This window comes from Cryptotermes secundus, unplaced genomic scaffold (genome assembly GCF_002891405.2).
Source record: "Cryptotermes secundus unplaced genomic scaffold, Csec_1.0 scaffold25, whole genome shotgun sequence".
In the NCBI taxonomy this organism is placed as follows: domain Eukaryota; kingdom Metazoa; phylum Arthropoda; class Insecta; order Blattodea; family Kalotermitidae; genus Cryptotermes; species Cryptotermes secundus.
The window spans coordinates 15,322-28,300 of NW_019722421.1; the positions used below are offsets into that span (position 1 = coordinate 15,322).

General features: G+C 42.4%; 1 protein-coding gene across 1 annotated transcript in view; it reads left to right on the top strand.

Moving 5' to 3' along the window:
• Positions 1 to 1,855: 1,855 nt before the first annotated feature.
• The window catches only part of LOC111861252 (membrane-associated protein Hem), a 46,820-nt gene continuing 35,696 nt past the window's right edge, over positions 1,856 to 12,979 (top strand). The window contains exon 1 of the mRNA XM_023845667.2: positions 1,856 to 1,896. Within this exon, the coding sequence (XP_023701435.2) occupies positions 1,871 to 1,896 (26 nt within the window). The 5' untranslated portion in view covers positions 1,856 to 1,870. The remainder of the gene's footprint in view (positions 1,897 to 12,979) is intronic.

A 12,979-nucleotide genomic window follows, 5' to 3' on the forward strand; every position in this document is an offset into this window, starting at 1 on the left:
TCTGCTGTACTGAGCCTGGACTGACAGAGGCCTTGTATATATTGCACATAGAAGGTATAAGCGTGGATTTGTAAATTATGTAAATACAGACAGTGGACTTATTAATACAGACTGAATGACAAATGACAGACCCGACCTCTCGTCAGAGAGGGCGCCCCAAATGGTCAGGACAGCAACTTTCACAAAGAAGAAAAGATCTATGGGGCTTGACACCAAGATAGACAGACTGGCTGACCGTCGGTTGTAATATGACATTGACTTTGACTTGACATCTCGAATTCATGGCATTTAATGTGAATGGCGTCGAGAGTCATTGCTATGAACGCAGTAAGCTGCTGCAGAACCTATCTATATGAGTAGATTTGGCTTTGTTTTCGAAGAAATCTGAAACACCATGAGATCTTCTTCATTCAAATTACCACTTTTATAGAACCGACAGAAGCTTAAATTTGGTGAAGGTCAAGCGTATGACCGTTCAAGTGACAGTGCTGCCGTTATAGGGTGAGCTACTTAAGATAGAGCATGATCTGCTATTTTCAGCATGAACTGACAGATGCCTTGTATGCATGACATTTATATATGCGTTATTATCCCATGTACTGTACATGTAAAAGTGTAAACATTACGAACACTGAAAATGGATGGACAATGACCACGACAAATGACAGGCCCATCATAGTGTCAGAGAGGATGCTCATTATTGTCAAAATCAAATCGTAACTGTCTAACAGTAACTACGATCTGGTCAAGGGCTCCAGAGGGTAATAGACAAAAAGATGGACTGACCAAATGACCATCGGTCGCCATGTGAATCTGACTTTGACGTAATCTGCTAACGACCAGTGAATGCTATCACAAACTGAGAATATCTAGTGCGCGCCGTGCTTATTTGTAGAGTATGTAAATTTGTGAGATTATTATAATCATTTGTAGTTACAAGTAATGGTTGTTCATTAAATCCAATAATCAGCCCAAACCCCGTATCTGTTCATTAACGCGTGGCAATTCGTTACTTACTGTGAGGTTCAGCTATGAAGATTAGAACGACTGCCACCACAGCTGCGAGGTACGGAATAATTTCAATCCAAATTTCCATTTTCTTCTCTAAAATTTATCTGAAACAATGTATGGGAGGAAACTGATTTATCTTTCTTTGCCGGCAAACAAATCAATATTCCTACGCCATTTCACATTCAGTATGTTGAATCGTGTTGTTAATAGGTTATCCCAAAAATTGTTTTCCATTTTTAGCTCACTTTTGGGGCAGTTGCAGAAATGGCCATTACTGTCTCCATACATGACTACCCGAGAACCGTATAAAGAAATTTAAATATTTTATATCATCCAGCTTCACGAAGACACGTCATCAACCACTGACAATTAGTGAAGATAATTTGGAAATGACATTAGCAAATAAAAATTACATTCACGAAATATTTAAGAGCAGATTAAATTCGAAGAATATTTCTGGAATGTCTGCACCAATCTGTTTGGCCATGGAGGCAGCAGAACAGCAAGCAAAGCAAAGCTGTTTTGTTCTACAACATGTATCGTGCACCAGTTCTTCTGGTATTCGTGGCAGAGAGGGTTACTGCCATCGTGGATAAGATCCCTGATGATGTCGCAGTGGGTCGGTGTGCAGCTGTTCCCAGTGTTATATTCGGCAAAGTAGCTGCGCTAAAGATTAGAAAGTCTATAGCATTTCTCTGTAGAACCAATTCGTGAGCCTTTGTTTCCTTTTGTTACTTCTTATTGGATCCTAAAAGTGTGGCTATGACCGCAACATTTGATCAAGGTGTGATATGTACTATTTGCTTTGCAGGTGAACATACCACCAGGAATACTGCTAATGAATTCTTGGGAAGTCCCCATGTTTCACCAGGACAACCAGTTTTAGTAAGTGACCAAGTTCCACTCTCAGGAACTATCCCTTAGACAATCCATATAAATAAAATGTAAATTTTCGTTTGTCTCTGATCGAAAATCTCCGAAAGTTCTTCATCGATTGCTTTGAAATTTTGACCCAACGTTGCATTGGAATACGCGGGTTTTTTTATATGCCTATTATATAGATGTCACGCCTGTGACAGGTAGAAACAGGTAAAAGCATGTCACATGTTCCGAATCCAGCAGTCGTTTCCATAGTAACGCTGGAACAGTTGCATAGGATAAGAGGTTCCGTTGCGTAACAACGGATGAAACCAAACACTTCTACAGAGTGTTCTGTCGTCCATCGAATACCAACAGATCGTTGCCTAGGAATAACCACGGCAACGAGCACAGAACACGTGAAATCGAACTCTGGACGAAAGTTCCCTCTATTGCGTCCGAAACCAAGTTATAACAGTCCAGCTCCGAACAGTTTTTTAGTGATACTGGACGTGATAGTAATTGTACTCGCTGATGTAAAAGTAAGCGTTCAATAACTTATTCGCTGAATCCGAGACGTACGTGGAAGTTATTTTTCGCACTGACTAGGAGACACGTGACCACTACAACGTTACATAGGTAACACGCGACATATTCTTATTATCAAAGTACGCGTAAATAATGCAACAATTTAAAAGACATAAAGAATATGTCACTCACTAAAAATGTATTTTAAGACTTTATGATGTTAAAATCATGTGTGACATATGTCACGCCTGCGACAGGTTGGTTGGTTGTTAAAATATTAATTGTACTCAATATTAATATACTGTAACGTGTTATACGTTACAGTATATTAATATTGTAACGTGTTATACGTCGTTCATATCGTGAGTATAGTTTATTTTTCATTGTTTTTCATTTCGTTTCCCTAACTGTTCTCCTTATTTTTCAGTGCAATTGGCGGTGGGAGTGAGCTGTGTTGATTGATCTGAGTTTTAATTGAAATATTTCGTTAGTATTTTTTTTTTTTTGCTTCTTTGTTTTCCAGTTCGTGTTCTTTCCTTTTTTAATGTTTTGCAATTTTATATATATTTGTTATAACTTTCTTTCTTCTTCTTCAGTGCCATCGATCTGCTTTAGTTCATCCAAATAATGCCTCGCAGAAGATCAAACTTAGGTCGTCGTACTCGCGGAGCGGAAGCAATTCACTCGATTTGCCACAGCAACGCGTGGCCTGGTACAGCTAGTACAGAAATAAGTTATAAACAAAATGTTGCCTTCTATGCAGGTGAGATGTCTCAGAATTATGCAAGCACATTTGGACACACAGATTCAGTGAATCTTTGTTAGACACTCACACTTGCACACTTTACAGTTATTACCACTGGCAGTATCACAGTAACTGCTTCCACAATATCTCGGCCAATACTGGACTGTAGCTCCCGGCATCTATGTTCCAACTATTTTCAGCGGCAGCTATCTCAAGACTGTCTGTCACTTCAAGTCAAAGTCACATTGCGACTGACGGTCAGTCAGTCAGTAAGTTTTGGTTTCGAGGCCCATCTGGTGCTCATGACCAGATATTTATTACTGTTTGACATTTTCTCTGACGAGAGGACGGGTCTGTCTTTTATATATGCTGCTGCCCTTGCCAGCGCAGTTTATCTCGGGTCCGAGTCCCTTGAGACTCGCGACCATATTTTATTGTCGCAGATTTGAGACTTCCCTTTTCGTCGCCTCCTACCGAACGCTGGGTTTTTATACCTCGGTGGTTGCTATGCAATTCTTCGAACAATTCGTTACCTTTCATCTCCTAGGAAACGCGTTTGTTTGCCCCAGGCAACGGCCCGCTGTTATTGTGTTGTCGCTATGGAAACTCTCCATGTACTATCTTAACCGTGGAGACTCATTGTAGGCTGTTAACTTCCTATGCAACGGTCTGTTCTAGCGCTTCCATGGAAGTAACTCTTCTGGATTCCAAACATGTGACAATATATTTTATAATGTGTGAATGATGATTTTGTGCATCTCTGTTCTTATGGAGATTTTATAAAGGAATATAGCGTATTTGTCTATTAATTGCCACAAGCGTAGTTGGTTGAGGCACTATGCTACAAGCCGGAAGGTCGCGAGTTCGATTCCCGATGAGGTCATTGGATTTTTCAATTGACCTAATCCTTGCAGCCGCACTATGGAGCTATGGTCGATTCAGTCTCTAAGAGAATATATATTTATTATTTACTGCAATTTGGCATATGACCGTGGCAGTGTTTACAAAAAGGGACATACGTTCAACAAAGATACAGCACATACATCTCAAGAAACAATACAAGTACAATAAACATAAACAAGTACAATGAACATATACAAGAACAGTGAACATAAACAATGGTAGCAAGCATTATCAGAGTTCAAACTGCTCCCAATTTCCTCCTCAATCAGATTTATTTGTTATCATCGTTTCAAAATATGTGAACTGTTCCATATTTTCAAAACATCTGTTTCCTGTCGTTATGTCGTGCCAATAAGCACTTTTGCTAAATTATAAAATATACATATAAACACTTACACAGTAAATCTTCTCAATCTGTTATAGCCAGCACTGGCCACAGGTAGAATACTTCTGCTAACAGTGGAAATTCCTCACAGCGAACCACGAACAACTGTCCATGCACAGCTCTACGGCAAAGTACTGCACAGATTACGAAGATATCCAGTTAGTTCTCAATATATAGCATAGTCACGGACAGCACAGAAAACATTATGCCCTCAATCTATTGTTGAGGAAGCTATTACCTAGCAACAGTTCGTGTGTTTATTAGCGTGGGAGCCTGTTTATCGTTTGTTGCCTAACAAGGTTTTTGAGTGTCAAGCAATGGATCGCTTTCCTGGGCCGGCTATGTGTATGGTGGTAGGTGTAATTTGAAGCGTCATCATGGAAATCAGTGTCAGTAAAAGGTGTAAACCTGAGATATGTTTTGTTTTCAATTTACAGCTCTAGCTGTAGATGTGAATGATTTATAAGGAATCGATTATGAGTTATCAAGATTAACCTCGCAAACTGCTCATACACTTCTTCTGTTTGGAGCAGTTTATCACAATACGATCATGTGGAATCCAAGTAGAAAACCAGTTACACTTCAAGGACGAAATTGGTGGGGAAACTTTGGCCCTTTGACTGCCTAGGCGTGCCACAGAACTCCCTGTTAAAAATGTTAAAACTGCTTGGAAGTAGATGCATTTTCACAGAAAAAAAAGATTATATTTATATATTTAATAGACCACATTTGTTAATGTTATGATGGCAACTCTCAAATCAAATACTGAAATATATTGTAACGTGTCGGCAATCGTGACAATATTGTTAGAGTTGGCAACATCATAGTAAACAATTTAAGAACTAGGTTATTTCTTGTTACCTAAGTGATGGATTCGATCGGTTAGGTTAGGGGAGGATAGGCAGATTCGCTGGTGATTCGGTCTGTTTGATCGTTAGTTATAGATTGGTATGAAGTTAGAGAGATACATTGGATTGATTGAGGGGATTGATTATTCGATCGGTTAAGGATCGATTAGGCATTCGGTTTAGGTCATCAGAGTAGTGGATTCGAGATTGTCTGTTTGACAGGACAGGACAGGACTAATTCACGCTCAAGGAGTTTAAGATTGATATGGTGTACTGTGCGGCTGGATAGTTGTGATTGGACAGACAAGTGGGATTTACATTCGGAGGTGTTCGAACAGTATAAAGGAGTTATTTGCTGGTAGCTCTGAAACTTTCAGTCCTTGTTTGTTTGTAAAAATTATCAGATTTTGCTTGAGGCTTGTGTCGTGTCTTGTCGTGCCGTGCCGTGCCGTGCCGTGCTTTGCCAGACATGGCGGGCGTCTCGGTGCCTGGCTATCATGCATTCTGGGCAGAAAAAAAGAGCCTCACTACAGGCAGAGTATAAGGAAAACGTGAAGCAATATCCTGCAGCAGATGAACATTACAGGATACTGTTCAAAATCATTTGTGACATTGAGGATGTGGCCAGCTTCACACCCGCCACAATTGGGGAAAGTGTTGAATGGGTGGCAATAGGAAATGCCGCTGAAGAAACCAGAGAGAGCTATTGCAAGGCTCTCAAGGGCAAGATTTTGTTCAGTGCTCTATACGGAACCTACATAGTTACACTGAACGATCTCGAGTCCCTAATGAAAGTCAGAACATCGGAGACAACAAAAACCCAGACGAAGCCCTCCCAAGAAGAAGACTTCGAAGAGGTCCGAAGGCGGAAACGGCAGAGCACAACAGAGTCCGCCCGATTTCAAAGAAGGCAGCGGCTGCCACAGGCAACACCCAGACCAAAGACGTGCCCACCCGTAACTACTTTGCTCCTCCTAGGGTGACAACAATGGACACCGACACTGCTGGTGACGGAGCCACTATGCTGGAGGAGGGAGCCACCACTCTGGAGGTGGAATCATCAGGTAGAGCAGGCAGGCCACCCCCAATAATTCTAACGACCACAGTGAACCTCATTCACTTGGAAAAGCAACTTTAAAATGTGGTCAGAGGTGACTTTGAGTTCCGTAATACCAAAAGCGGGACCAGAGTCATCACTAAAAGCATGGCGGATTTCGACGCCGTCAAGTCCTATCTATCAAACAACAAACTTTCCTATTTTACCTTCTTTCCCAAGTCAGAAAAACACATTAAGGCTGTAATCAGTCACCTCCCCCACAACACCCCGGCTGAAGATATTTCTGATAGATTGGTGACCCTGGGTGTTATGGCCCAAATTTGAGATTGAAGAGGGTATTTTATTACCCAAAAGCTAGAGACTTGCGAAAACAGTTTCGCAGCTATTGCCGTAAATTGTAAACACCAGGACTGGCAATTAGGTTAAGAATGTGAAGACTCAGCAGGTCTATGTAATCGCAGAGCAATAGCTTACCTCACTCGTACACTGGATTAATCGTGAGAGACCGCATACACAGCAATAAGACGCAAGGGGTCCGCCCACAACCACCCATGAGAGCCAATGAGGAGGTGATTATGAGGATTGAGGACACTGAGGGGGAGTCACCTACCCTCTGTCGTCAACGCTGAATCAGCGAAATAAAACCATAAATTAGGTAATTTCGGGGGATTGGGATCATGTTCTATCACAGAATTTTCAATCGTCAGCCGAAGGCTCTCTTCAACATGAGTCTGACCAGCGGAGGCAGTGGGCCGGCATCTTGTACTACAGGTGGGTTTGTTTACGCATAATAAGCCATGCCGATTGATAATATCGTTGTTTCATAGTATTGGTGATACAGTGTGTTGAGCTATTGAATGGGCAATTTCCAGTGTACCCAGTGAGCCCTGAGGGTAGGGACCAGGATCTTGTAAAAGGCTACGATACTAGTCAGGCAATCAGTGATTTATAGTATAGATATCAAGGTTAGGGTTAGTGTGTTGTAGTAAAGATAGTAGGCGGGATTCAATACGTATAACCAAGGATAGAGTAGGTTAAGAGGTACAGGTAGTGTACTTATATATATCGAGAGTGAGAAATGTACAACTAGGAGATTTATGTTACACGAGGAGGGCTTGCATGGCCCTTTATATGGTCAGAGAGAGAGAGAGAGAGGCTCAAGGCCTCCACCCCTGAAGGGGGAGAACTTGAAGAAACAGAATGTGTAGTAAAGACTCTATGTAGTCAAGACTGAAGGACAGTCTTTGTAATATGTAACTAATGTAAATCATGTATATATATTAATGTAAATAGGCAGCTAGAATAGATAGGATAGGATGTACCGGGATTGTGATTCATATCTATAATCAACTTTCCCCCATCCGATCCCGATAATCCTGACCAAAGCGAGGGTCGAACTGACACAGGCAGCAGTAGCAGCCGACGACAACGAAAGACAAACAGGGATAGGCCCCTGCCACACAGGCAGAGTTGAGTAGCCTAGATACCAACGCCCCTTAAGATATAATGATAACGTGTAATAATAAAGTATTAAGTCGCTACCTGTAAACTACGGGAGGAGTGGTCAAGGAGCTATGACTATATGCCAGGGAGTGGTGCCGACAATTGAAAGGACAGATAATAGATGGTGGCAGCGTTTACCGAGAAGGAAACCCCGAAATAGGAGAATCCTAGATAAAGGTGAGCTAGGATGATTGTGATAACTCCTTACAGAGCAAGTGACGGTGGAGGCAAGGAAGGATACCTCCACGGCCCCCTACTTGCGGCGTAACCGTGGTGGCAGAGGAGGCTACCTCCACGCCCCCCTGCACCACGGCATTACAGTGGCGGCAGCGGGAGGGATACCTCCATCCCCCCCTGCGCCGCTAGGGCATTACACTGGGATTTGACGTGGTTAGTGTCAAGTAGATGACAACCACCCGAGGGTCGCCTTCAGAAGGAAGGATAACCAGAAACCTCCCCCTCTTCCTTATAACCTTACCCAGGACGGCAAAATCCCAAGAAATATTCAAACTACAGAACCTTTGCCATATTTCCATCCGGGTCGAGGCTTATAGAGCACAGAGTGACCTTACGCACTGTCACAACTGCCAACAATTTGGCCACGTCTGGGCTAATTGTAAGCAACCTCCCCGTTGCATGAGGTGCGGGGGTGGCCAACTGCACAGAGAGTGCCCCGAGAAAGAGAACGCTGCCTCCACTCCAGCGTGCTGTAACTGTGAATTGAAGGATAGGGAGAAACCGCATCCCGCTAAATACCGCGGCTGCAGTCACGCGAAGGAGGAACTGCAGAAGAAGAAATTGCAGAGAGCGCCCAAAATCACAACAGGAAGGGTGTTCTCATCAAACATCGTCACCCCTAGAGTCTCTTTCGCGGCGGTTCTCCGAGGCCACACTTCACAGGATCAGGGGTCTCAGACTCGCCAAACACCAGTGGCAGTTACACCAGCAGCCACAAAACCGTGAGTCCCGATCCCTGTACTGGAACAGCACACAGGTCAGTCAGTTCAGGCTTCTAATGTAAACAGTCAATCTCTCGACAATATGTTGAGAGTAGTGACTGTAGTACAGCAAATTATGACAGAGGTCAGTGGTGCAGTGTCCGAGGAAGACAAAATAATGGCCATAACTAAAATCGTTCTAAACTTAATGAAACAAAATGGCCACTAGAGTTCATAGGCCCCTCACAGTCATAGCATTTAATGCGAACGGCATTGGGAGGCAGCGCTATGAGCTCAGCAAACAGCTGCAAGACCTACACGTAGATGTGACCCTGTTTCAGAGACACGTCTGAAAACTCATGAGACGTTCTTTATTCCAAATTACCACTTTTACAAAATCGACCGCCAGTCGGGCAGAAAGGGCGGAACTGCCGTTGCAGTAAGAAAAGGCATTCCCCATAACCATGAAGACCTACCACCCCTTGTTTCAGAAGAAGCGACAGGGGTCTGCATACCAATTGGTAATAGCGAAGTGCTGCTTGCAGCTGTTTATAAATTCCAGGCAGGGCCTGGAGTAATTCTGACATCACTGAGCTCTTAAGCTTCAGACGAAAGTCTATTTTGGCAGGCGATTTGAATGCTAAGAACCCATTTTGGAATAGCAGAGTTTCAAACCCCTCAGGCTTGAAACTCGTTGATTTATTTGATAGGAGTGATTTCGAAATTTCAGCACCACAGTGCCCCACTCATTATTCCCCTGCGGGAAATGGTGACGTGTTGGACATTGTGTTTCACAAAAATATCAGAGTGTCAGATGTCATCGTCTCTGATATTTTGGATTCAGATCACCTACTAGTAATATTCCACATACTGGATCATGTTAAAATTAGGAGCCTTTCGGAACCCATTGAAAAGTTTACAGATTGGGAGAGGTTCCAGAGCCTCGCTTCTGAATTAATATCACCTAAACTAGAAATTAATTCGGGGGTAGAAGCCGATAAAGCGGCACGCGACTTTGCAGCCTCTATTGCTTCGGCATATAGGCTGTCGACAAGTAAAGTTACACTTTCGGACATAAACAACGATCTTCCTGGTCTAGATCGTTTGATAAAATATAAACAGAGGCTACGAAAACTGTGGCAAGAAACCAGGGATCCAGCGTGTAAAACGGCAGTCAATTGGGTCACCAAATCAATCAGGCGAATGACCCGTAAAAAGGCACTTGAACGGTGGGAAACAAAAATAAGTAACGCTGAAGTCACACCTCAGTGTATATGGCCCATTGCGAAATCTCTCCTTCAGAGAGACGGACCAAGGGCACCAACTGCTATTCATGGTTCTTCTGGCCTAAAATTTCATCCTTCTGAAAAAGCCAATGAAATTGCCGACTGTTTGGAAACTCAGTTCACGCCACATGACCTGTGCGATGAAAACCATGAAGAGCGGGTGGAGGCTAGAGTTCAAGCTCTGCTGGAAGCCGTGGATGAAAACCCCCCTCTAAGGATCAGACCATGTGACGTTCAGAAATTAATAAAATCCCTGAAATTAAAAAAGGCCTGTGGAATTGACGGCATCCCAAATGAATGCCTCAGGCACCTTCCAAGGAGACCATTGGTTCACCTAACTCACTTATTCAATCACTGTTTTCGGCTCTCTCACTTTCCAAATACTTGGAAGGAAGCAAAAATAATAACTTTACCTAAACCGGGTAAAGACCCGAAATTTCCTCAAAATTTACGTCCGATCAGCCTCCTGTCCACGACAGGAAAACTATTCGAAAAAGTAATTTTGAAATTCCTCCATAAACATATTGAAGAAAGAGGCCTGCTCAACGCAAGTCAGTTTGGTTTTCGTGCACGTCACAGCACGACATTGCAATGTATGAGGCTGGCGGACCACGTGACCCTTAATTTTAACAATAAAATGTCTACGGCTGCAGTGTTCTTGGACATCGAAAAAGCCTTTGATACCACGTGGCACTCAGGCTTGCTGTTTAAGTTATCAAAATTGGAATTCCCCAACTCTTTGACCAAGCTTATTGGGTCCTTTCTCTCTAAACGTAAATTCAGGGTCTATGTTGAAGGCGAAATGTCAACGCCAAGAGAAATGCAAGCAGGGGTGCCACAAGGTTCTGTCCTTTCCCCCATTCTTTTCAATATGTATATTAATGATGCCCCCCAAACACATGGTATTCATTTGGCCCTCTTTGCAGACGACACCTGTCTATATGCGACAGATCGCAAAGAGGGTTTTATTGTTAGAAAAGTCCAGCGCGGTCTCAGCTCAATGGAGACCTGGTGTGAGAGCTGGAATATAAAAATTAATGAAGATAAGACTCGGGGCGTCTACTTCTCTCGTGGTCGTCTACCGCCTGAGTCTTGTCTTACTCTAAATGGAAGAAATATTCCATTTGTAAATAGTGCAAAATATCTAGGTGTAATCTTCAATAAGAGAATAACATGGAGGTTACACATAGAAATGATCGAAGCCAAGGCCTTCAGAACATTCATTAGAGTGTATTCCCTTTTCAAATGTGAGCGATTGAGCGCTAACATTAAATTGACCCTCCATAAAGCTCTTATTAGTTCTGTAATGACTTATGCTAGTCCCGCCTGGGAGTTTGCGGCAGACACCCCTCTAGTTAAATTGCAGCGCCTGCAAAACAAGGTTCTCAGCACCATTGGCAATTTTCCAAGGCGCACACCGGTCCGCGAGTTGCAAATGGCATTCAAAATCCCGTACATATATGACTTTATAACAAAATTATGCAGGCAAGAAGCAGAAGTCATATAAAATCATGAGAATGAGAATGTTCGCAACATCGGAGAAGGCCAAGCCCGAGACAGAAAGTATAAGAGGCTTAAACTTGGCGGCGGTCAGGCATACGACCGTTCAAGTGACTAGATTGCCGTGGTGGCGAATAATACTAGAAATTGGGCGTAATCTGCTGTACTGAGCCTTGACTGACAGAGGCCGTGTAAATATAGTACATTTAAAAAAGGAATAAGTGTGTATTGTAAATATGTGTAAATACAGACAATGGACTTATTAATACAGACTGACTAACAAATGACAGACCCGACCTCTCGTCAGAGAGGGCGCTACACATGGACAGGACAGTAACTTTCATTCAAAAGAAATATCTGGTCATGAGCCCCAGCTGGGGCTCGACACCAAGACAGACAGACTGATCGACCGTCAGTTGTAACATGGCCTTGACCTTGACCTAAGTGATGTTTACCGTTATGTGTAACTACAGTTACTTGTGTAACAAAAATATCTTTATATTGTTATGTATTACTATGGGTATAAGTTTGTATGTCTATAAGGCGTACTTCTGTATCAAATTTCTGACTGAGAAGTACTAGACTGATTTTTGCATAGCAACGGCCGAGAGTATAAAGGGGGGTTGAATTCATTTATTAGGGTATGACTTGGTTTGGCAACTTTGACATGTTATTTCCTATATCCCACTTTGTTCGTAGGGGTTTATTTCTCGTTTTTCATTTATTAGTTTTCGTATTGTGTTGGCTGTTTTGAAGGCTATTTTTTGTTAGTATTTTTGAATAGTTTCGTGATTTTTCGTATGTAATTTCCTGTATAAGTAGAAGTGACCCATTTCGTTCTTTTTCGTCTTTATTATCCGGATTACCCATCCTTCGCTTAAGTTTGTTATATAGATGTGTGATGTCTTCCTTTCTATAGCCATTATTTAGTGTTATATTAATAATAGTATTTAGTTCTTTGTTTTTAGCATTTTCCTCTATGGGTAGTGTGAGAAGTCTGTGTATCCAATTTTTATATGCTGGCAATTTTTGTTCTGTAAGGTGGCATGATTTATTATTTATAGTTATGTCTGTCGTGGGTTTTCTGTATATTTCCATTTCTATGTGTCTGTGTCTACCTTTTAAAGCCTAAAGACCACATATGTGGACACAAAAATAAAGTCAAGGCGACGAATGACCACAAATGTGGACGCGCAGTCCACGCGTGCGTACGGCTTTTTTAAATATAATTTTGAGTATAAATTATTGTTCTACTTATATGATTTTTGGACACCAGCTTTATAAGTTGTCTGTCTTCCCACCTGCGTCATCTAACGGAATGTTGGCTTCGTGTGGAAATCTTGGAAACATTCGGAAATGCAGAGTCCGACGTCACACTTCACGCACTTTGTCCGGACGGTTCTTCGTTTCCCACGCG